Genomic DNA, 22,938 nt, shown 5'->3' on the forward strand with positions numbered 1-22,938 from the left:
TGGTGCTTATCTGAATTTTGAGCTAGGTATCCATCAACGCCAAAATTGAGAAGAACGTTATGGGCAATAAAACCCAGAACTCTCTAGATCTGAGTAAACATACGGACACATATCCGTTAGGTGCATAACAGAGCAAGATTAGAGGAAGGAGGAATGCTTTAAGTGGGGGATAGCAGGGTGTAGATAGCAGAGCACAACCCTCCTTGGAGAGACTGAGATGGACTGGGGTGAAGAGCACGACTATGGCCGACCCATGTCATACTGTTGGTTTGACCGCACCATGCTTGTCTTGAAGTCCACATCATCACAGAAGAGCCACAGCTGTGGACGGAGGTGCAGGTGTTTAAGACAGGCCTGTGAGAGCAGGGCCCTCACCCCCAGGCAAATACTCCCTTTACATTACCACAGACCACAGCCCTACGCAGTAAAAAACATTCCTGGGTTAGACAGTGGGGTAAAATCCAAGCAAAAAACAAAGCTGTCTGTCACTTGGTATGTTAGCAGGTCAGGACAGAGAGGCCAGGAAAATCCACTCTCTAAGGTTACAGTTCACCTCATCTTCATCAGTTTTACACCTCCCAGTAATTATCACTTGTAAGTGATAGAGAACCAAGAATTCATCTCTCCCCTGGGGAGGGCAGAGCCACAGTACACACAAGATAAAGCATAATGTGCCCTTTTGTGATTGCCCTCCCTCCAAAGGAAAACTTAGATATTTGCTGTGGTAGCTTAGGAAGGAGCGCACTCTACTCCAGCCCTCACTGATGCTGTGCCCGACTCTGCGTTCAGGAATTTCCAGGGTCTAAGAGCTAAAGGTAGAAGTTAGGCAGGAAGAACAAAAGTAGGGTCAGCACTCAGGAGGCCTCACAGAGCACTCCTGGAGTGATGGAATAAAAGAGGATCTGTGCCAGTAGCATGTGCATCAGCTGTGTTACTTGACAGGAGAAAGCTGAGTGACCCCAAACAATGAAGACAACATTACCTGCAAGGGGTGGAAGTTGAGGATCATCACATGAGCAAAGACAAAGCCAGTGAGCTGCTGTGGTAGCTGCTCCTGAGCCTGCAGTTGGCGAGTGGCCAAAATAGGCTCCATTTCATAAATGGGGTGGCTGGAGTAACAAAAGCTCGGGCGTTGTGTTATCTGTCCTGATACAGGTACTGCAGCACACTCACCAGGACTCCAGTGCTCTGTGAAGTATTTACAACTTGCTCGTTCTTCTTCTGGGAGGGTGTAAGGAAATGCAGACAAGGCTTGTTGCAATGGATGCAAATGGACACTTGCCCACCTCTCCTGGCGAGTACACGGCTGAACTGTCAAAGAGCTGCAAATGTTCTGCCTGAATCAAGAAACCCGATGAGCTCAGTACAGCACTACACGGCCAGATGGCTTCAGGATCAGAGCTGACTCATGCCCACCTAGCTCAGAGTTAGGCAAAACATGCAGATACCTGAAGTGTGCTGGTAGAAGACGCCTCTTCTTTGCTGTAACTGCATTCACAGCAAGGTAGCTAGCTGTATTGGTAAAAAGCAAAAAGTATTCTACCAATTCTACAAAACTGAAATGGTAACAGACCTGAGTTACACTAATGAACAGAAAAGCATCAGACAGGTGACCTCCCAGCTGAGCCTAGAGAGGATATGATCACTGGGGGAGAACAAGAGGCAAGTCTTCCATTTTCACAGTGACAAAGGGGGCAGAGCATAAGCTGTGGATTAGCTGGTGGTATAAAGGGAAGTGTGATAGATTCAAACAGTACAGCAGTGGCCTCAGAGAGAAGGGACTTGGGTATCTGCTTTTCACTCAAGCAGTGTCTGTTAACCTATCCAATTGGTTTCTAGACCCGCTTGACTTAAGAGAGCTGGGAAACATGAGCTCTTCCCAGTCTCTGCTGCAGACCACCATTTTCAGAGTAATGAATACAGAGAAAACAGGTGAAGAGGAACAAAATACAGGTGAAGTATAACCAAAGCAAAAGCAAGCGGAGGCCGCGTTAGCAAAGCTGTCAACTGGCAGCTTTAGCAGCTGATGAGTGTGGCCATGTTATCTAATATGGCAGAACACACATCATGCATATTTAATAGCATTGTTTAGCTTGTATTTGTCACAGCACCACAGCTAGAGGCTGTTTCTAAAGCCATGGGTAGTGACAGAATGGTTATAATTGAATTCTAGGGGTTTTGACTGGAGGTCACATGTACAGAGAAACCTACAAAGCATTGGTAGTGCAAGACTTCCATGCATTCCCCATTCTCAGACCACGGATGATAAAGCGAGTAAGCTGCTGGCACTATTGAGAGTTAATCGGGTTTGCAGATTAACTATAAGATCCTGAATTATACATGCTTATATGCAAATGTTAAGAACACACAACAAGCGTAGCTGAGATGTGAAGGATAAAGTTTATCCATTTGTTCTGCTTCCATCATAATTTCTAGCTAGGAAAGAAAGGGAAGGTGCACACAGCGATGGGGTCAGGATGATGGATAATGAGTTCTGTCATCATTTCAGAGCAGGTATTTAAACTCGGATCACTGTTGTCCCTGAAATGGGAAATGCTGACCCATAAAAGAATGATTGGTAATTCTTTTGCTTTGCAATAATATCTCAAAAACCTACTCAGAAATCAACATCTGCATCACTTCCGGACGTGCAAAGTGTCTCCATATGCTTAGATGCCTATAACCAGAATATTCTCTTGAACCAGCGTTGCAGATTTTCTCCATTATTTTCTTGTCTAGGAAAGAAACTTAGGCAAGCTAACAAAGAGAGATTTGTGACTGGCACCAAACAGAAATTTCCTGAGCAGGTAGCAGGCTTCAAGGAAAAGCTTTACTTTGGTCCAGTTTAACACTTGACTTCTCCGCTCAGCTGTATGGATCTCTCTGACGCCTGGAGCGGTGCTCATGCTGTCCTGATGCAGGTCTCTGCCCCCAGTCCTGCTCACCATGAACTTTGAGGGAACTGGGCATGTTGCACAGGGGCTGTGTGACTCTCTGGCAGATCGTTTCTCCAGCAGGCTTCTACCCAGGAGGCCACTTCTTTGCCCATTTTCTACCAGATGGACTAGAAAACCCAGCAGGCTGAGCTCGGCTTAGATTACAGCCCTCCCCAGGCTGAATTGAACAAAACAAAATTTCTTCTGGGAATGCAAATAGGAAAATGAGAGCAGCTCCTCTCCCCAGCAGTGTGGGCAGCAGGTGTGCCTTTCCCTTCGCAGGAACAGGCCAGTGAAATTCTGAAGCAGAACAAAGCCCTTTCAGAGAAAAACAAGTACCTGAAGCTGCAGCGCGAGTTGCTGACAGACATCCTGACAGACACACTACAAAGCTATCTGCTGGAGAGGAAGGTACAGGTGTCAGGCTGGCACCATGAAACAAAAAAGCCAGGTAAATTGATGATGTCCGAGTCCTAGAAGAAATCACAGAAGCAAGGCATGGAAGTTTACGCTTGAATTGTTAATTATTTTTGTCTTTCAAACACCGCATGTGTGTTGGCTAATTATAACTCTTCTGGTAACTATTTACCTCTTCCTTTGTCTCTGCTGTTCACAGTCACATTCTTCCCCTAGAAGTGGCTGAACCCAGCTTCCTGTTGGATGTGTCAGGTTCAAGCCAGGCAGGTATTTTGCTTACGCTTAATAGCAATTACGTATTTGAAAAGAAGTCATATGACCCTTCTTCTAACACTGGAAGAATATGCATGCGGCAGAACTTCTTGCCAGTGTGAACACAGGATGATTTTAATTTCCTAAGAGACCTCTAAGGAGAAAACTTACATCAGCGTGCTGTTCGACTATCATAAACACGTGATCAAGAAAGTATTGTGCAAACCAGGCTTTATTTATCACTGAAAATGAGATAGCAAGAAATCAGCCAGTACAGCCCACTTCAAAGCCATGAAGTCACATGGTGGGTAAACAACAGAGAACCTATTCACCATCACTATTCAAATGCAGTAAAGGGGACTAAAAAGACCAATCGGCCTAATAAAATGACACAGCGTAAATATACCCCAGCATATGATTATCAACATACAAGAAGACAAAAATTATCATTAACTCACTGTAAAAAATGCAAAGGCTTCAATAGGAATTAGCAAAGGGATTTGGTTTACACTAAGCAGTCAGAAACAAAGCTGTGAATAGCTGCCACACCTCCGCAGTCCTAAGGTCACCACTCACCTTTCCAAGCGCACTGGCTCCCTTACAGTTATTTTAATCTAAAGTTGTTTTAGCTGATGATTCTTTGTAACACTGTTTTGCAGAGGGATTGGCCTGGCCAGGCGTGGGGCCAAAGGAATGCAGGGTGCGGAGAGGCCGTTTGTATCACCCTGCCAGGGATGCGGCCAATAAACCTGCCTCACCTAACCCCAGACAAACAAAACGTCACTCCGAGAGCACGATCTAGAAAGCTCAGGGCTGGCAGATTTTCAGCCACTGCCGTTACTCTCCCCATTGTTGGCACCTCCGCTTGCAAAAGGCCTCATGCGGCCGGTGCGCGGGCCGCCCGACCATGGGCCTCCTCGCGGCCCCGGCCGCCACCTCGGCGCAGAGGCCTCCCGCAGGCCGCGCCTCGTCCTGCCCGCCTGTGCCGCGGCCCCTCGCTCTTTGCCCCACAGCCTCCGGCGCTGGCGGCTCCGCCTGCCCCCGTCTCCTCACAGCGGAGCGGCCTGCGGCCTGTTCCCCGCGGGACGGGCCCGACCAGGCCGCTCGGCGCTCGGCCAGGCGGGAGGGGTCCGCACGCCACCGTGTTCCCCCCGCGCCGGGAGGCGGAGCTCAGCCCACCTGACGGCGGCGGGCGCTGCTGCAGTGCGCGGAGCCGCCGATCCCCGCTGGCTGCTGGAGCTCCGCGGCCGCAGCCCGCCGTGAGCAGGGGTGCCGGGGGTGTGGGGGGCAAGATCGGCGCGGCGGGCGGGGAGGGACAAAGCCGCCGCCATGTTTGCGGTTTGGGTAGAAAAACAGGCGAGGCGTGCCGCCGCGGGGGGCTGTCGAACTCGGCCCGGTGCGCGAGCGGGGTGCGCGGGGGTTCGCCGCCCCCAGCCGTCCGCCGTGGCCGTTGCGGGACCCCCCGGGGCGGCTGCGCTCCCCCCGCCCTCCCCCGATCCCGTGCCCCCCCCCCCGCGGGGCCGCCGGACGTGACCGGCGGGTTCAATTTGTCGCGCTGCCATTGGCTGGCGGGTGGTGAGGGAGCAGGGGCGGGCGGTTTGTGACGTCAGGGCGCTGCGCAGCGCCGGCAGCCGCTATTTATAGGGGCGGAGGGCGCTGCGCAGGAGGAACAAGCAGGCGGGTTGGGCCTGGTGGGGCCTGCGGCTTCATCGCGCCTCATCCCCGTGGGAGCAGCGAAAAGACGACCGGAAAGCCTCGGTCTGCCTTCGCTGGAGCGTCTCTTCAGCGGCCGCTGAGCTTTTGTTTCCGTTTGCGCAGCGCCCGAGCGCCCTTATCGAGCTTTGTCTTCTCGTGGCCCCTGTGGGGAAGGCGCGGCCAAGATGGACCCTTGTCACACCGAGGAGACCGAGGGCGAGATCCCCGGCTTGGGTAAGGCCCGGCGGCGAGGCGGGGGCGGTGGCGGGGAGGAAGCGGGGTGGGGGTGGGGCGGCCAGGCCGGTGCGGGTTGGGGGAGGGGCGGCCGGTCCCGCCCGATCCGGGGCTCTGGAGCTGCCGAGCCCCCACTTTGGCGCCGGCTGGCGGCGGGAGCGGCGTGCGTGGCCCCGGGAAGGGGGGGCGGCCCCGGGGGGGGAGGGCGTCCGCGGGCCGGGCGGGTGGCGGCCTCACGGCGCGGCCGCGTGCGCCTTTCCCCTCCCCCAATGCCGCGTGTGTCGTGGCGGCCGCGGCTTCGGGCGCTGTGGCGCCCGGGGGGCGGGAGCAGCCGTGGGGCTGCTGTCGTGTCGCGGCCTCCGCGTCCCCGCCCGCTCCTGCCGTTATCGTACGTGTAGGGCGGGAGGGGCGGGCTTGTTTACTCGGGGGCAAGGTCGTAAACAAGATATATTAAATTTATAGCTTATTACAGGTGTAAGCTTTGTGTCTACAGTAACGATCATCCTTAAGTAGCATAAATCCTGTTAAAAGAGCAATTGAATAAAGCAGAAGTTGAAAGTAAAGGTTTCTGGACGCCATAACAGTCTTGTCTCAAAATGGTGAACTATGCTAGTTCTTGCAAAACAGCCCTGCCTGAGCGCCTGCTATCTCTGTTTACTGGGTTGTCAGCCGTTGATAACCAGTTAACTCCTCTCTTGTTAAAGCCAGTTATTAGGCAATAATATTTAAAATAAGGATTAAAAAAAATCTTTATTAAACAGCAAAGAATATACATAAAGTATCAAAGCACCCCATATTTGTTTCTTTTAACTATACAGAAAATTCTAGCCAAAACCCACACAGGTCAGACAAACAAAACAAAAAAACAAACAAACCCATATTTTTGCACTTCAGTCTTGCCTTCAAATAAGCTATACAAGTATGACATTCAGTTAAATTGTTTAAGAATGCACTGATAGGTTTAACTCTTGAACTTCAGGGATTTGTTATTCAAATTAATTTTCATGCTCTTAGGAAGTCAGGAAAGACTTGACCTGTAAAAAGAAGCAGAAATACTTTATTCACTAAAAAAAGCAACATCAAGACTTCTGTTTCTTTCTTGGAAAACAAGTGCTGTTCTGCCTCTGTGTAATTCATGACCTGCTTTTCAGTGTAGCAGATGGCAGTGATCCCAAGATTTATAACTTAGTACTAGGTAAAATTGAGTAACTTAATTATTAAAAATACTTGGATGGCATGTATGAGTGTAGTTTGGTTCATAACTTTCTAAGCTGTTAATTGCTAGTTTCTGTGAGGTTATAATTTACCAACAAAACTCCACAGCTGAACACTGTGCTCCCCTCCCTAATTCACATGGAGCTGTTCGACTGGGAGAATTTGCCTTGTCTTGAAGGAGTAATTCTTCAGCAGTTTTGAGTTTGTGACCCAGAACGAGATGGGGAAAATGGTTTATATGGTTAGAGAGTTGGCCACTCTTCCATCTTAGAAGAACAGCTTTGCTGGGGCAGTGGGGGAAAGGGAGGTCTAAGTGTCCCTAAGTGAAGTAAGTCATGTTAGAGCTCTGGAGTGTTGGGAAGAGCCTGATGCCTCTTAAGTGCTAGGGGGTTTGGTTTTGCTGTGTGGGGGTGGGTTTTTTTGTTCGTTTGTTTTGTGTGTTTTTTTTTTTTTTTTTTCTTTCCTGTGGACTGGGCACACAGCACGTTGCTCCAGCAGGACATCATCTTTAGGCATTTACTTCTTAAGTCCCACCTTTCATTGGAATTAGTAAACACCATTTTGATGCGAATGACCCATTTATTACCACCTTGTTGCCTTAAATGGGTAATTGACTCTCCCAACTCTATTTAGAAGTGTCAGTTCATGCATTTAGAACTGTGTACAAGGTTCAGCTTTCTGCATTTGTCAGATGTGTTGTGCTCTGTCTGGGAAGAGCGTAGATCCCCAGAATGCAAGGGGACATAAATAACTAAGATTTTTCTAAAGGCATCATGGCTGACATGAATGAATTGGACAGGATCATTCTGTGAACTATTCAATGAAGAACATGGCAGTGCAGACTTGGTGGAGAGTAGTCTGACTGGTACTTGCATCCCCCACAACTGCCCCTCTTTAAAAACAGTTTTGCTTTGAATTGTGAGGATAATGAGGTGGGGTTAAATGATTTTAATTTTTTTTTTAAAGGAAAGCAAAATGCCTTTTCTTCACCCATGTAGCTTCCAAAGTATATGAGGGTGGCTGACTATACTAGCCCTGAACAAGTACTTCATTACAAATGTTAAGAATGTAAATTGGTAACTTATAGCTATTACTGCAGAAGAAAAGCAGATGAGGAAACATACTTACCTTATTAATCAGGTACTCCTGTTTAATCTTATCATTCTTAAAATCTTCATTGACATCCAAAACTAGAATGGGAATCTCTTTAAGGTTCTCAAAATCAACTCTGTTATGTGGAAAAACATCATGCTAGTAAAAATGGTATAAAGTACTATCTATAAAATCTAGCTCTTCCAATTGCTTTCTAAGCCCTCCTAGGGGTGCAGCATTGCTCACATTACCACTTACACCTGAGATGTTAATGGTGATGCCCATGACCCAAGTATAAAGCCCAAGTTATTCCTTATTAGCTCTTGTATAACCCAGTCAACACCATATCACCACAACTTCAATGTATTTTGAAAATCTGGCTTTCTGATATATATTTTTATTGTACAAGTGTGTGTGGGAAGATAATTTATTCTTTAATTTCCTTTACCTCATTTTTTTGCTATGGAATCAATTATCAGGAATGTGATTCTGATAAGAGGAAGTGTGTTTTAAAAAATATAAATTGCCCTGTGTCTCCCCCACCTCTTTCTAGTTAACTACTAATCCATTTACAAAGATGAAGTTTTAAAGCTTCCTTTGGTGGGGATGACCTCTTAAACATGTAATAAGACTGGTATTTAAAATGGCTCAGAGATAAGACCATTTTGGCTACAGGTTAGGAGCAGGTGGGAGCTGTAGTTGTGCAACTGCTTGTATTGTTCTCTCAAAGCAGTAGTTACCCTGCTTCCTAAGTGTGAAAAGAATTTCTAAAATGCAGTAAATATGCTGAACAGCTTTCTTGGGTTTGCAGACTTCAGTGTTCCTATCAAAAATACAGGAAATGCTTGCTCTCAAGTTTTGAATGAGTACATAATATAAACATTCCCAAAATTCCAAAAAACACATTGCCTTCTTGTTTCATAAACATTTCAGTCATCCTACATGAAACTTGAGAAAGCAGATGTCACAAATAACATACTTTTCATGGAATTGTTTTGCTTCCCATTTGGTAGAGTATTTCAGATTCCTCTAGGGGAAAACCTAAAGTCTGGCTTAGCATTTAGAGACCCCTTACATGAGAAGGAAATTAGGGATGAACGTCGCAGAGATTACTTAGCCACTGTGTTTCTTGTGTGCAACAGTACCTGCCGAAAGCCTGTCTGATGATTGTTTATTTTAAAGCTAGGATTAATATTTAAACCTTGTTGAAATATAGTCATCCTAGTTTAAAGCTACCTGGGGACTTGCCCTCACATAATAACTTACATGATCAGCCACCCAAACAGTCTCAGCTCTGTCCTACTCCATGTACTTCCAGTTAACAAAAAGCTTCTTGCTGCAGTTAGAACTGCACAGCTTTCTAGCTGAAGCTAATGCTTAACAGAGGCTTTAAATTAGATGAAGTTTCATCTCTTGCCAAGTTTCTACCTCCCTGGCAACAGATGACCTTCCCTCTATGTATAACCTAGAGTAATTATCTCTGTGCCAAGAAACTTGGAGTGGGTCTAAAGATAAGTCCTTCCAACTGTGCCTAAGTGAAGTAAGACTTAAATCTTAGTTTTATCCCTACTCAACTTTAGTGTAAGGTGGTAAAGAACCTTGTTCTAAGTTGAAACACCTCTACAAAAAATGGGTTTGTACCTCATAGTCCTTTCGTGAAGCCAGGTTTCATGTTTATTGTGCAGGTTTTCCAAATACTCTAGCTCAATTCCTTGCTCCTCTTCTCTTCCCCTCATCTGTAGCCTTTCCATGCATTTCTGGGAAAAAAGGTACAAGCCTGAACATTATACATGTGTTGAAGGCTAAATCAGCCAAACAGATAAAGTGGTCCTTAAATCAGAAGTACTAATGCTAGACATTAGTGAGCATTAACTTCAAATAAATTAGTTAAATAGAACAGTAGCTCAGAAGGGAGGGTTTTTCATTCGATCTTTGAATGAAATCTGAATTTGATAGGCTTCCCATTACATTTCAGATAGGGGAGCTAAATCAGTGTTAGTCACTGAAGTATTATGTCATTAGTACTTAGTTTTTTGTACCCTCTAAAGCTCCTAGATACTGAAGCTGAAATATTTTCATCTTTAGTGAACATACCTGAGGTGTGGTTCTTAGGTAGATCATGCCATCCAGTTCTATATCTGATTCAAACTGATTCAAAAGCCATGTGTGCCAGTCCTGATAAATAGCCCACTCCGTTTCATTAATATTCCCAGACTCAAACAGGTTAGATGCAAATACATATCTGCAATGAAAGGCATTAGTCTCATACCAGGAATGACCAAAGTGAACTAAACCACTTCTCATTGGAACCAGAATTATGGTACAGAAAATGGGCTTCCCACTCTTACATCTGTAAAATACTCTTAATACCATTCAGCCTCCTATCTGTTGAATCAAACCTGCTTCTTTCAGATACTAGTTTAATATCAAGGGTTTCCCCAGCACCATGTCTTTGAGCATGAAGACTTGGAGCTCTTAATTTGAACTCTTGTTGCACTGTGAGAGTACTTACCTGTCACTGTACACAGATCTTTCAAAAAATTGCACTGGATGTTCTGCTTCACGTAGCTTGGCTGAGACAGGTTTTAATTGTGCTCTTACTCGGCTCAAGCAAGCATAGGTCTGAAATGTGTAAGCCCATCTTGTGGGTTTATCATACAGCATTTGAAGTAAATTTCCTCCGCTCTTCTGAGATGTTGAAAGTTCCTAGGAAACAAGGGAACTTAAAATCAATGTATTTTTCCAATCCAGATTTCTGGAGTGTTAAGTAAGAATTCATGGCCTTGTATTTTTTTCCTTAGGAAAACACTTAGGCATAGGAACAAAGCGATTTGTTTCTCAGCTGAGGGTGGTCCTTACGACAGCCTCTTTAGAATAGGTTGTTTGTGGAGTTCCAGACTTCAATGTGATTTCTGTGGAGTAGGCCTACTTTTTGGATTTAATAGCATCTTCCTAAGTAGCCTTCACAGTTTCAGTGTCTGACCAGTGGGTAAGATAGGATGATTCTGGATGCTCCAGGCTAAGTATTTTGGCATGATTTTGTGGCCAATCATTTGAGTCTCCTCTGTTCCCATCTCCCCAAGCTTCGGATCCAGCACACCTACCTCATATTCATCTTCAGTTGTTTGGATGTTGCACCACTTGGCAATGGGTTCAGGGATGATCTCCCACTCATCGCTGTGTTTCTCTAGCAGCCTGACAAATGTTGACTTCCCTGCAGCTGCAGAAGATGTGAAAAGGTCACAGAGGGTGTAGGTCAGACTGTGATCTTACTGACAGAGTGGTGGTTGTGAGGTTTCTCAGAAGCTTTGGGCATTGTGGTGTTTGAGGTGTGGAGCTGCAGGGGAAGCTTTGGGCAGCAGGGAATGGGGTTGGGCGCTGGGGAAGGGCTGGCGAGGACCGTCTGCACCGTGCTAGTGGCACGTTTCCAGAAAACGGGTTTAATCTCCGGCGCCAGCAGGCCGTGCCTGGCGGCCGATAGGGAGCTGGCTGAGCCGCCGCTGTGCCGCCATTTCAGGAGCGGGCTCCGCGCGCGGTGCGGGCGGACAGGCAGGGGGCGCTGCTGCGCCTGCGCGGCGATGGGGAAATGCCGCCGCGCGTGCGCACCGCGAGCTGGCGCCGGCGGGCGAGCGGGTGACGCAGTTGCGGGCCGGGCGCGCGGGAGGCGGCTCGCGCTGCCGCCGCCATGGCCCCCGGTGCGGAGCGTGAGCGGGGCGAGGGGGGCTCTGCTGAGCCCTGGAAGGGTGTTTAGTCTCTTTAAAGTCTTCCCCACACACACATGTCAGCCGCGAAAGAGGACGTTGCGTCCTTGCGGTAACGGACACCTGGCGTGTCCCGCCTGGGCAGGGCGGTGGCTGTGGACGGCAGGGTACCCCTCCCCCTACCAGGCGATGGCGCCAGTTTCTGAGTGTCGCCAGGAGCGGGACTCGGCCTGGCGGCAGCGCATGACCATCGGCTGCGCTTCTCCCTCCACAGGATCCCCCCGCTGCCCTGTAGAGGTCGGTCGAAAAGGCCCCCCAGCCGCGTCTTTGCCACCTGTGTCCCTTCAGGGCCCCTCTGTCCCCAGAGCCCAGCCACCCCGTCCCCGCCGCCGCAGCTCTCACCGATGTTCCCCTCGATGGAAATCTTCCTGAGGCGCTTCTGGAAGCTGGAGTCAGGGGAGCCGGCGGGGTTGCGGCAGTGCCGTTTGGCGGGGGTGGACATGGCGGCGCTGAGCGGGAGCACACGGGGCTCCCGGCTGCTCCGGCTCACTTTAAGTCTCCCGCCAGCCGGTGGGCGGGATGGCCGTGTCCCGCCACCACTCCCCGGGAGGAGGCGGAGGCGCTGCCCCCTCCCCCGTCGCGGCGGGTGGCGGCCGCTCCTGCTGCCGCTCCCGCCCTGCTCCCGCCTGGCCGGGGGAGCGCGGCTGCTGCCCCGCGGGGTTTTTAAGATGGGTGTTAGTGAAATCGAGCAGAGCCTTGTTCAGGAATTTACAGTAAAACTGTTCCACTTACTGATCTGATTTGCATTAATGTAAACAAGTTCTCGACGTTGTTTGGTTTAGAGACAAACTTGAGAGTATCCTAGAGTATCCTTTTTTTTTTTTTCCCCTTTTTCAGAAAGCTTTGGGGGGAGGTAGTTGTTAGTAGTGTGGATTGGTATTTGTTAAACTCAGTATTTCACATAGTTACATAAGGGATGAGGCAACCTGGATTTGCAGGCAGTGCAGTGGCTCAGCCCGGGGCTCTCAGTACCAGCTGCAAAGGAAACATGCATGGGTGGAGGGGGAGGTGCTGCTCTAAGCAGCTTCTCAGCTCCTAAATTCCTGTGTCTGTGTCCCTGGGGCTTTTTGTAGTCTGCTTAATGTTTGGCATGAGTTCTCTGACCTGTGTGGGCAAGTTGAGACATGAACTGCTTGGTCTGTCCAGGGTAAAAAAAGGGGATGGAGTATTCTTAGGCTGTGTGACTGTAGCTATTCCTGTAACTTTTTTGCCTGTACAATAATGAGATTCAGGGTGAAATCTAGCTAGGTCTGGTGTGTTTGGAGGAGATGGGAGGGAGTTACAGTTTCCTTTCTTTTATGATAATTGTGACCCATGTCTCTTCTTTCCCCATCTCCTACAAACACACCAGGCTTCAGTGACCGAAGCGAGCAGATTGTTTCACGTGGGGTAGCGTCAGCATTTGAAGCTGGTAAGTGCTAGTTCCCACACACCTCTTTGTTCAGCCAGACTCCTCACTGTGCCGTGCTGGTGCGGGAGGAGGCCACTCTCGGTAGCGGGGACCGGTCCCCCCCTCCGCGGGCGGGGGGACGGGGGGGGGAACAGCCTGCGGGGCATGCGCAGTGTGAGAGCGGCGCATGCGCGCTGCTCCGCCCCGCGCTCTGCGCGGGAGCCCGCTCCGTGGCTTTGTTGGGGGGGTGGGTTGGGAGGGTGGTTAGGCAGATGACGCATGCGCACAGGCTACCAGGGGCGGTGGGACCTAGATTAGCGAGGACGCATGCGCAACCTGTCGGGAGCAGCGCGGGAAGCGTTTGTGTGGCGGGTGTGTGTTCCGGGGCGGAGCGCAGTGGCAGCACAGAGCATGCGCAGCTGGGGCCCGCGGGGGCGGGGCAGGAGCCCTCCGGTGTTGATGCGCATGCGCCCCGCCACCGGCTCCCGGCCACGCCGCGGTCCCCCCGAGCCCTCCCGGGAGCCGCTCCCCGGCGGCCGCTCGCCGCTCTCCTGTGAGACACGGGCGCCGTGCGCGTCGGCGGGGGCTGCGAGGCGTCGGGCCCGGCAGGGCGGTGTCTGGGACCAGGGTTCTTTGTGCGGCGGAAAGGCCGGCCCAGCGGAAGCGGGAGCACCCGCCGCCATTTCCTAGCGCGCTCTCGCCACAGGCTCGCCCGCTCGTTGCCGCCTGACCGGGACTAGGCGCTCTCTGGACAGCGGATCAGGCTCGGAGCCCTAGAACCACCGCGGAGCCCCACCATGTGTGCGTGCGGGGACGGGGGCTGGGCGCGGGCCGGGGGGCGGGTAGGCGGGAGCAGCGTGTGTGTGTGAGGTGGGCAGCGGTCCAAGGTAGAGGAGGCTCGGGGGCGGGCGGGCACAGGCCAGGGGGCCGCCGGGCGCTCTGAGGGGGTGCGGGTGGCGGCCGTGCTGGGCAGCCGCTCAAAGGGTCTGCTTTGGTCTTCTCCAGCAACCACAGAAGCTGAGACGGAGCAGAGCCTCACCCCCAATGTGATGCTGAACACGGAGAGCAGCGAGGGATATGTGGTGAAAGTCAGAGGGCTGCCTTGGTCCTGCTCCACCGAGGAAGTGCAGAGGTTTTTCTCTGGTAAGCAGAACCTGGGTGGGGTGGGAAAGGTGCTGGGCTCTCATGTCAATTCTGGGTTCCTCCTGGGGTTACCGGCTATGAATACTGCAGTGAGAGTTGTAGAAAGTGTTCAGGGCACTTCAGTAGCTGGTAAAGTTTGTAATACAAGAAGTGCCTCAGCTAGGATGCAGTGTGGAAGGCTGTACTTTTCCTAGTGGGAACTGAGCACAAAGGGGCTTGGTCTATGCATTGCTGGGATAGCCAAAAAGAAGCTTCCATTTTAAAGAAAACTTAGAAATTCTTCAGGTTGAGCTAAATTAGTTAAGTTCTTGCTGTTGTCCTAGTAGGCTTTGTTATGTTAAGTGTTCAGTATGTTGTGTCCTTTCCCCAAATTATTAGCATCCCACAGTAATAAATAATGGTGGTAAATGCACACTTGCTTAAATGGCTGGAGACTTTTAAGACACTGGTTCAGCAGTTTTGCATAGTGGACTTAGTTCTGATTTAGTTGATTACACTTACATTGATTGTTACTACTCCTTGTTTCACTTCATGTTGATGAGAAAGTCTGTGTTACAGTCAAAAGCAGATAGCATATTCAACTTGACTTCAAGCAGCAAAGCTTTGAAAATAGGTATTTAATATGCATTTATCCTTAATGTCGTGCTAGTTTTCAGACTTGAGAGGGGTAGCTTTATTTTAATTAGTGCCTTAGTTTATTGATCACCATAAGTTATAAGAAAAAACCTGCTGGTTTTGTTTTCTTGAGATGATATGATACGTATTTATTTTTTCCTTCTAGAGTATCTGAAACTTCAATGAAATTCATAACGTTCCTGTAATAATTCTGGCCTCCTTGTTTCATTTTCAGATTGCAAAATTCTAAATGGGCCTTTGGGTATCCGTTTCATCTACACCAGGGAGGGCAGACCAAGTGGAGAAGCATTTGCTGAACTTGAATCAGAGGAGGATGTGAAATTGGCACTGAAAAAAGACAGAGAAACAATGGGACACAGATATGTTGAAGGTTTGACTTGGTCTAGTAACTGACTAAATGTATTTGTGCTAGATGGGTTTTTGGTTAATTGCTTTTCTGTTTCTCTAAAATGCATGTGAAAGGCCAAATGAACTTGTGTATCATAAGTTGACTAGTTTCAAGGCAAGCTACTTAAACTGTTGCACATTCCAGAATGCATTAATTCTAAGTGCCTTTTACAGTTTTCAAGTCAAACAACGTTGAAATGGATTGGGTTCTGAAGCATACTGGTCCCAACAGCCCTGATACGGCTAATGATGGTTTTGTACGTCTTAGAGGACTCCCATTTGGCTGTAGTAAAGAAGAAATTGTGCAGTTTTTTTCAGGTATGTGGGATAAAAGTAGTAGCTGTAGAACTATTGGTCTATGCTAAAAAAAAAAAGTACGGATTGCCCAGTAGTACTTCCAGCAGTATTCTGATGAGTTTTAAAAGTAAATAAGCAATATTCCATTAATAATCTGGCCTTGAGGGATCCTTTCTTGAAGTAACTGTTTATTAAATAACTGAGGGACCTCTGAAAAGCTGTCCTGTTTTATACTTAGTGGACATGCTGTTCCAAGTAAGGATAGCAGAAAACAAGTGTCTCGCTTCCCAAATTAAAAGTGACTGATTCAAATGGGAGGATATTTCCACCCCCAGTCTTAGCCCATTCACACTCTTCAGTGGAAGATGTAGAACACGCTTGCTGTTGGGCTCAGCACAAGGAGCAGGAGCTGTTGAGAGGGGCATGTGTCCTACACATGGCTTCTTTTAGACTTAGTATTGAATAAGATTCCAGGAAAAAAGGAAAAAAAAATCCAACCTACTGAACTCAATTCCAAATACAGATTTCCCCCCCTCCCCACTTCCCTTCTTGGGAAGTGGGGAAACCCCTTGATGTGCAGCTTCAGGTTTTTATGGAAGAGATAATGTCTTTTATTGACTCATTCTTGCTTTTTTGCAGGTGTTGTATTTTTTAAGGAATTTTAATAGCATTCCAATTCAGAAGAATGAAATCTATTGATTTATCTCAGATTTAACTTGCTAGTATTTTTGAAGTAGTAGGTTTTAAATGTCAATGTTAAAATTAGCTGGAATGTTTTGCTGTAACAAGATATAATTGAGCTTACTGGTTTTGCCTTAAAATACAGTAGAAATATTTCCAGTTTAACAAATTCAGAACTTGTTTTTTTGTTTTGTTTTCTGAATCTAATCTATTGTGAACAAGAACAATTCCTAAGCATGTGCATTTAAAGTTATTTCTTACATGGTTAAGTAAATCAAACTTCAAAAGCTGTTAATGTACTTAATATACAAAATGTGCCTCTTCTGTTTGGAGACTATTACTTTTGAAATTAGTTCATGATTTTTTTTCTTAATTGAGCACTCCTAAAGATAAAAAAATAATGCTGAGACTTAATGTTTGCATAAGACTTAATTATTTTACCTGATTGACTTCTAGTAAAAATACTTGTTATATATAGAGCTGTTTAACTTGCTGTGTTCAAATTTAATTTATATTTAAAAGTTCATCTTAAATACTTTCACAGAATTGAAAAGGTTTGTAATAATATGTAAACTTCTTAATGCACCCTGCATTAGATGCCTTATCTGAGGTGTTGTCCATGACACTCAGAATGTTTCCGTGCTCTGCAGGGTGTGTTAAGAACATAAACTGAATGGTATGTGATCATGGATCTCTTTGTTGACATGGTTTTTCTTCTAGTGTTGTAGAATCAGCATACCATTCACTTACAAGTGTTAACATTCTGGTGTATTTAAAGCTATAAGAAAAACTCATGACTGGGCTTGTGATGTTAATATTGCCCCCCTACTGGGGTTATTTGTCCTTGGGTTGAAGGGTTGGAAATCGTGCCAAATGGGATAACATTGCCGGTGGACTTCCAGGGGAGGAGTACGGGGGAGGCCTTCGTGCAGTTTGCTTCACAGGAAATAGCTGAAAAGGCTCTAAAGAAACACAAGGAAAGAATAGGGCACAGGTGGGGATGGATGGTTGGTTGGCTATGTCACTTTTCTTATGGTAACCAAGTAAATCCATATTCTCTCTTCTGAAAGTGTTAATATCCAAATAGAAGTATTAATTTGGTCTCTAACTCAGTGATAAATAGAAGTATGGCTGATGTGCATGTGGCACAGGCTGATTGGCTTTACCCAAAATGGAAGATAAAATTGGACTAAGCTTAATTGTGCTTTGGAAACCTGGTACTAACAGGAGTGCAAAACTGATAGCTTGAAAGGAATGAAGTTGAGAGACTATGGCTTTAACTTCTCAAATAGCACCAATTTTGCCTTTTAGCTCTAAAGACATGCACAGTACTCTTAACTACCATAAGAAAATGTGATACTTTCTAAACTTGTTTTATAAGTTGAAATGTAACAATATTTCTTACTGTATTAATCTTCAATGTAATAAGCATAGCTTTCAAGAAATTGTCACAAAGGGTTTTTATTCTATTTTACTTGTGACTATTTTTCATTGAAGCATGCACTTTTTGCCTACGCTGAATCACTGCAGCATAGGCTGGGTTCACTAGCACATGCAGAGCTTTTTGTAGCATCCTGATGGGTTAAAATCCTGGTGGAGATCGGGTTTTTAACCCTCTATTTACATTGCCATATGAGCAAAACAGTGCTGAGTTGAGCGGACGTCAGTCCCTCCTATGTTTTTTTGACTAACACTTTAAATTGGGGGGAGGTGGGTGGGGAATCAATGTTGCTCCCCCACCCTTAAGGCTGGGATACTGTGAAGTATGAGGAGCACGTAAGCCCTTGAGTAATTGTAATTTCTTGAAAAAACACTGATTTGAAAGTAATGTAGTGCTTGCAATAGTATGTCATTGCCTACGTAATGTAAAGAAACCTGGCTTAAACTATACTGCCAGTTCTGAGGCTATGACTAAATGGCTTGTTTTTAATGTGAAGCTGTGAAGTATTTGTGGCAGGAATTGAAGACTGACTTCTTTCTGTGGAAACACTTCTAGGTACATTGAGATCTTCAAGAGTAGTCGAGCAGAAGTTCGCACTCACTACGACCCTCCACGCAAGCTCTTGGCAATGCAGAGACCCGGTCCGTATGACAGACCTGGTCTGACGCGCGGATATAACAGTCTTGGTAGAGGAAGTAGCTTGGAAAGAATGAGGCGTGGAGCGTATGGAGGAGGTAAGAATGTGGAGTCCAAGAGGGAGCTGCTCATCTGAGAAGCAGTAACCCTTGGGTATGGTAGTGTCTTCCCTGCTTTGTAACTGCTGGTTTGTACGTGTGCTTGGCTTTATTTCCTCTAGAAGTGATTGGATGTTGTAATACTAGTTGTTTGTAGTGTTTTCATGTATATTGGGTTCTTTCTGTATTTGAAATGAACATGTTGTCCAATCTATTTATAGGTTATGGAGGTTATGATGACTACAATGGGTATAATGATGGCTATGGTTTTGGGTCTGATAGATTTGGAAGAGGTAAGAGATCTCTAATAGGAATAGTAACTGAACTTACGACATGTCTCAAAAGAAACTAAAATACATCTGAAAGACCTAGAATGGACTCTTTTCTCTGCAGGGATGTCGGACCACAGATACGGCGACGGGACGTCCACCTTCCAGAGCACGACTGGCCACTGCGTCCACATGAGAGGTCTGCCTTACAGAGCTACGGAGAATGACATCTACAACGTGAGTTCCAAATCTGCTGCTCCCTCATGTGCATGGCCTTAAGATTTGGTGGTTATTGGGCATGTCAGCTGCACTGCAGTTGATGAGTGTTCCTTTAGAGAGCTGCTGTAAAACTGAGCTGTTGCGTTTGGTGCGTTTTAATCTGTCTGACTATTTTGTATGTAGTTCTTCTCACCTCTGAACCCTGTAAGAGTACACATTGAAATTGGACCAGATGGCAGAGTAACTGGAGAGGCAGATGTGGAGTTTGCTACTCATGAGGATGCAGTGGCGGCCATGTCCAAAGACAAAGCAAATATGCGTAAGTGTGACTGTGCTGGAGACATAGCATGAGAGAAAACACACTGCAGTGTGTGTGGCTGTTACTGGGATGCCAAAGGCTTTATTGCAGCCTTGACTTGCAGTGAGGCAAACTGTGCGTGGGTTTGGTGAGAAATGGTCTCATGGCAAAACTCTTTTCTTTCAGAACACAGATACGTAGAACTCTTCTTGAACTCTACAGCAGGCGGAACTGGTGGTGCCTACGGCAGTCAGATGATGGGAGCAATGGGTACGTGTGAGCAGTCTAACTGCACTTCCAAACAATCCCTTGATATTTAAAGGAGCTGGCTCTTCTTGTACAGCTCCTGTTTGTTTACACTGCTAACATAAAAACTGATATCCAGCTTTCTGTCTCAATCACGCAGTCAAGGAATCGGAAGGAGTAGTCCAAGATTGGAACACTAGCACATTGGCAGGTATATAAATGTTTTGAGGATATTTGAACAGTTAATAGGTTGAAGAAGCCATGGTGCCAAATGTGTTGTGTTGGGGGGCAACGAGGGGATTGTGGTGGTGTGGAAGTGAAGCGGTAGATGCCTGTTCTTTTATTCTCCTCCCCTTTGTGTGTTCTATCTTCAGACCAGAGTGTGGTCTGGTGATAGAGGACATATCTGTGCTCAGTGACCTGCTGTTCAAGCCTGGTCTTGGTGGGGAGGGAAAATAGATTTGGAATTTATAGAAACTGTCTGAATTGCTCTAGCAAACTCCAAAAATGTTTGAAAATTTTAATTGTGTGTTTGCAACACAAGTCCAAAGCCACACTCATGTCTCTAAAGCAGATACACTTCTTGATACCTGACTAGTTTCATAGAGACCAAGGTGGTGCTTGGTTTTGGGGGGTTTCTTTCTCAAGGCTGGTGGGGTGGGGGTGTATATGCAGGTATGTACATACAGTGCTGCTTTTGTGATGTTGTGATTACAAAATGTTTGAAGTTTCATGCTGATACCTTAATGATGATTAAAAAAATGTTTGTCAGAGTATAGGCAAGTGATGAGGTGAGGGGCAGTAGGGACTAAGCTGAAGTAGAGGTCTCCTGTAGCAGGGCTGTGATGCACAACCAGTGTGGAACAACAGTGAGTCCCTGTCAGGGCTGTACACAGAAAAACTCCCATTAGTGAGCTGTGTCTCCCCTGAAGGGCTGGACACCGGCAGGGGCTGCGTTCCTGTGAGGGCATTTAAAACCATGTTTAAGTCTCTAGAGGTATTTTATACAACAGCAGATTGATCCTGCTATGTATGGTCTGTAGAAACTGCAAAAGCAAACCCTTGCAGCAAGAGCTTGGGAATCACAAGCACTCATAATAATTCTTAAAGTACTTGTTGCTGCTCAGTTGTAGCAGTGTCTTTAGAAACTTGATTGCTTACTTTGAGCTTTCTGCCATATCTATTGGGACTAAAGTTACCTGGATGAGAGAGAACGGTAGTGCAGAGCAGGGGAGCTGTGAGTGAGGTCAAGGATGGATTTGTTGATAACGAACGGACTTGGACAGGTGAGTTCTAAATGCATTTATCCTTAACTTGAAAGGAAGCCAATCCAGTTATGGTGGTCCAGCTAACCAGCAGCTGAGCGGGGGTTACGGAGGAGGATATGGTGGTCAAAGCAGCATGAGTGGATATGGTAAGAGCATTTCTTCACTGGTTTTAGGTGGGGCAAGTGCTGCTGGCTTAGCGTGCCTTAAGGTGCTGTTCCTGGTGTTGACCGGCCATGGTACAGACTGGGCAGCACAAGCCCTGAGAGTCCAAGACTTGGCTGTTGTGAATTTGAAAACCCACAGAGCTGGGTGGGGAGGGGGCAGGGGTGGTGGGATTTGGGAAATTCTTCTGTATGAAATGCTGGTCTCCAGACTTGTGTTACTCTGATCACTTCTCTGTGTGGAATCTGGAGAGCAACTTGGTTTGACTACATGTGTACAAAGAGGGGATGGTCTGTGGGAGGGGGGTGCTCTCCAATTCCACAGAACAGGGACAGAAACCCCGAATTCAAAGGGGGAGGGCAAGACAGCTGGCTCTTAATGAACAACCAATAAACTTTAATTTTGGGTACGGAGCTGTAAACTGACGCTTTGCAGTGTTGGGCACAGTGGCTGGTGTTTACGAGGTGGCGCAGCAAGGACAGGCGTTGGGGGAAGGATGCTACGAATCGGCCTGAGCCAGCTGTGAACCTGCTGTCGGTTTTCCCCCTCAGACCCCGGGAGCCAGGGCGCCATGAACAGCAGCTACTACAGCAGTGGGAACCGCGCGTCCATGGGAGTGAACGGCATGGGCGGCATGTCCAACATGTCCAACATGAGTGGTGGCTGGGGAATGTAACCAATCGCTGACTTTTGGTCGCATCTTTTTTTAAAAAACAAAACAAAAAAAACCCCAAAAAACAAAAAACTTAAGTTTAACAGTTTTGCAATACAAGCTTGTGATTTATGCTTTACTGTAAGTGAATTGAGGATTGTTATTTTAAAACCTTTCAGGTTCAGTATTTTTGAACATACAAAAATAAACATTCATCTAGGATGTAATAACCAAGTTGAGTAAAGATTATAACTGTTAAACAATTTTGAGCGTTTCTCTAGTTTTGTTGTAGGAGTGTATTTAAGCATTTAAGCGTATTTAGGTTAAAGCTGTTTGAATTACGTTAAATGTTGCTCTTATACCATATTACATCAACACTGTTTTGAATACATGTTGAAAGAGACATGCTTTTTTGTAAAGAGACAATATAGGAGCTGTGTCTGAAATTCAAAGTGAACATTTGGCATGTTAGTTCTAGTTTCTTTCTTTTAATATCCTGTAAGGCACGTTAAAGCTTTTTTTTTTTAAGTTAATGGGGGAAACATGTTGAGACGCAATACGGCTACTTTAGGATTTTGGTCTTGGTGTTCGTATAAAATTCTGAGGCCTTGATTTAATCTTTCATTGTATTGTGATTTCCTTTTTAGGTGTATTGCGCTAAGTGAAACTTGTTAAATAAATCTTCCTTTTAAAAACTGGAACTCATTCCTTCTTGACCTCCAGCTTCTGGGGTGTAGCTACACCTGTGGAAGTGTCACTGTGTGTCCTTGGTGGCTGTAGTACTCTTAACATGCCTCTGCCATGTGCGTTGTTACTGCTTCTAAAGAGATTCTCACCTAGAAGCTGCTCTTGGGGGGGGTGTTAAATGATGGGGGTTGGTGAACAAAACCAAGTCTGGGACCTGACCAGAGCTCTTCAGAGCTGCACATGGGGGCCAGGGTCCTTCTGTATGTGGGGGTCTCTCTTTGGACTCAAAATGCTGTGTCAATGGACTTTGCTGCTTGGTGCAACCATGTTTCAATAAATTCCACTTGTCAAACACCATGCTTAGAGATGTGGTTTTATAAGCAGCTTAGTTACAGCTTTTGAGCTCTGGAATTTCCTCCCTCAATGAATCACAGAGTGGTTGGGGTTGGAAGGAGCTGCTGGAGAATATATGGTCCAACCTACCTGCTAAAGCAGGTTCACCAGAGCAGATCTCACAGGAATGTGTCCCCATGTGTTTGAATGTCTCCAGAGGAGGAGACTCTACAGCCTCTCTGGACAGCCTGTGCCAGGGCTCTGGCACCTTAAAGGAAAAAGCTTCTCAACAGCAAAGTGGAGTCTGCTGCTGTGCATTTGCCATAGTAAACTTATTTGCCCTTTCACCAATCTTCCCTGGGGGTTGGTTAGAAATTCAAGGTCCTTTAATGCAGTAAAGAAAACCCCATGATCTTCTGCAGCAGTGGATCTAGAAAGGTCTAAATCTTAAGCCCATCACACTGCAGCCGCTGTGTGTTCCTGGCTGCTGCCT

At 46.8% G+C, this 22,938-nt stretch overlaps 2 protein-coding genes across 15 annotated transcripts; one reads left to right on the top strand and one right to left on the bottom strand.

Annotated features, from left to right (window-relative positions):
- The first annotated feature begins 4,730 nt into the window (after window positions 1-4,730).
- Window positions 4,731-22,466, top strand: HNRNPH1 (heterogeneous nuclear ribonucleoprotein H1). Of its 14 annotated transcripts, XM_065849241.2 has the most exons (15): window positions 4,731-4,864; window positions 5,424-5,534; window positions 12,954-13,013; window positions 13,998-14,135; window positions 14,986-15,141; window positions 15,333-15,476; window positions 16,992-17,130; window positions 18,133-18,311; window positions 18,533-18,604; window positions 18,678-18,817; window positions 18,983-19,118; window positions 19,284-19,367; window positions 19,483-19,554; window positions 20,665-20,757; window positions 21,325-22,466. In XM_065849241.2, the coding sequence occupies exons 2-15, from the start codon at window positions 5,486-5,488 to the stop codon at window positions 21,447-21,449; spliced, it is 1,587 nt and encodes a 528-aa protein (XP_065705313.1). In that variant the 5' UTR covers window positions 4,731-4,864; window positions 5,424-5,485; the 3' UTR covers window positions 21,450-22,466. The 14 variants fall into 14 exon arrangements, with proteins under 14 accessions (XP_065705313.1, XP_065705322.1, XP_065705319.1 ...); XM_065849250.2 differs by lacking the exon at window positions 12,954-13,013; XM_065849247.2 differs by lacking the exon at window positions 4,731-4,864 and having other exon boundaries at window positions 5,260-5,534; window positions 21,209-22,466.
- Window positions 6,259-12,115, bottom strand: LOC136107874 (deoxycytidine kinase 2). Its single transcript, XM_065849254.2, has 7 exons — window positions 11,945-12,115; window positions 10,946-11,061; window positions 10,354-10,547; window positions 9,936-10,083; window positions 9,483-9,598; window positions 7,878-7,977; window positions 6,259-6,568 (listed from the first exon to the last, which is right to left on the bottom strand). The coding sequence occupies exons 1-7, from the start codon at window positions 12,042-12,044 to the stop codon at window positions 6,545-6,547; spliced, it is 798 nt and encodes a 265-aa protein (XP_065705326.1). The 5' UTR covers window positions 12,045-12,115; the 3' UTR covers window positions 6,259-6,544.
- Window positions 22,467-22,938: the final 472 nt, after the last annotated feature.

This window comes from Patagioenas fasciata, chromosome 14, assembly GCF_037038585.1.
Source record: "Patagioenas fasciata isolate bPatFas1 chromosome 14, bPatFas1.hap1, whole genome shotgun sequence".
NCBI lineage: Eukaryota > Metazoa > Chordata > Aves > Columbiformes > Columbidae > Patagioenas > Patagioenas fasciata.

What these genes read in the sequence shown, in the direction of transcription:
- LOC136107874 (XM_065849254.2), bottom strand. Translation starts at nt 12,044, where the DNA reads ATGTCCACCCCCGCCAAACGGCACTGCCGCAACCCCGCCGGCTCCCCT. An exon ending in CTTCACGAAAGGACTATGAG is followed by an intron (nt 7,978 to 9,482) that starts GTACAAACCCAT and finishes TCCACATAACAG; the next exon opens with AGTTGATTTTGAGAACCTTA. An exon ending in AGGAGTACCTGATTAATAAG is followed by an intron (nt 6,569 to 7,877) that starts GTAAGTATGTTT and finishes TTCTTTTTACAG; the next exon opens with GTCAAGTCTTTCCTGACTTC.
- HNRNPH1 (XM_065849241.2), top strand. Translation starts at nt 5,486, where the DNA reads ATGGACCCTTGTCACACCGAGGAGACCGAGGGCGAGATCCCCGGCTTG. An exon ending in AGTGCAGAGGTTTTTCTCTG is followed by an intron (nt 14,136 to 14,985) that starts GTAAGCAGAACC and finishes TTTCATTTTCAG; the next exon opens with ATTGCAAAATTCTAAATGGG. An exon ending in GAACACTAGCACATTGGCAG is followed by an intron (nt 19,555 to 20,664) that starts GTATATAAATGT and finishes TTAACTTGAAAG; the next exon opens with GAAGCCAATCCAGTTATGGT.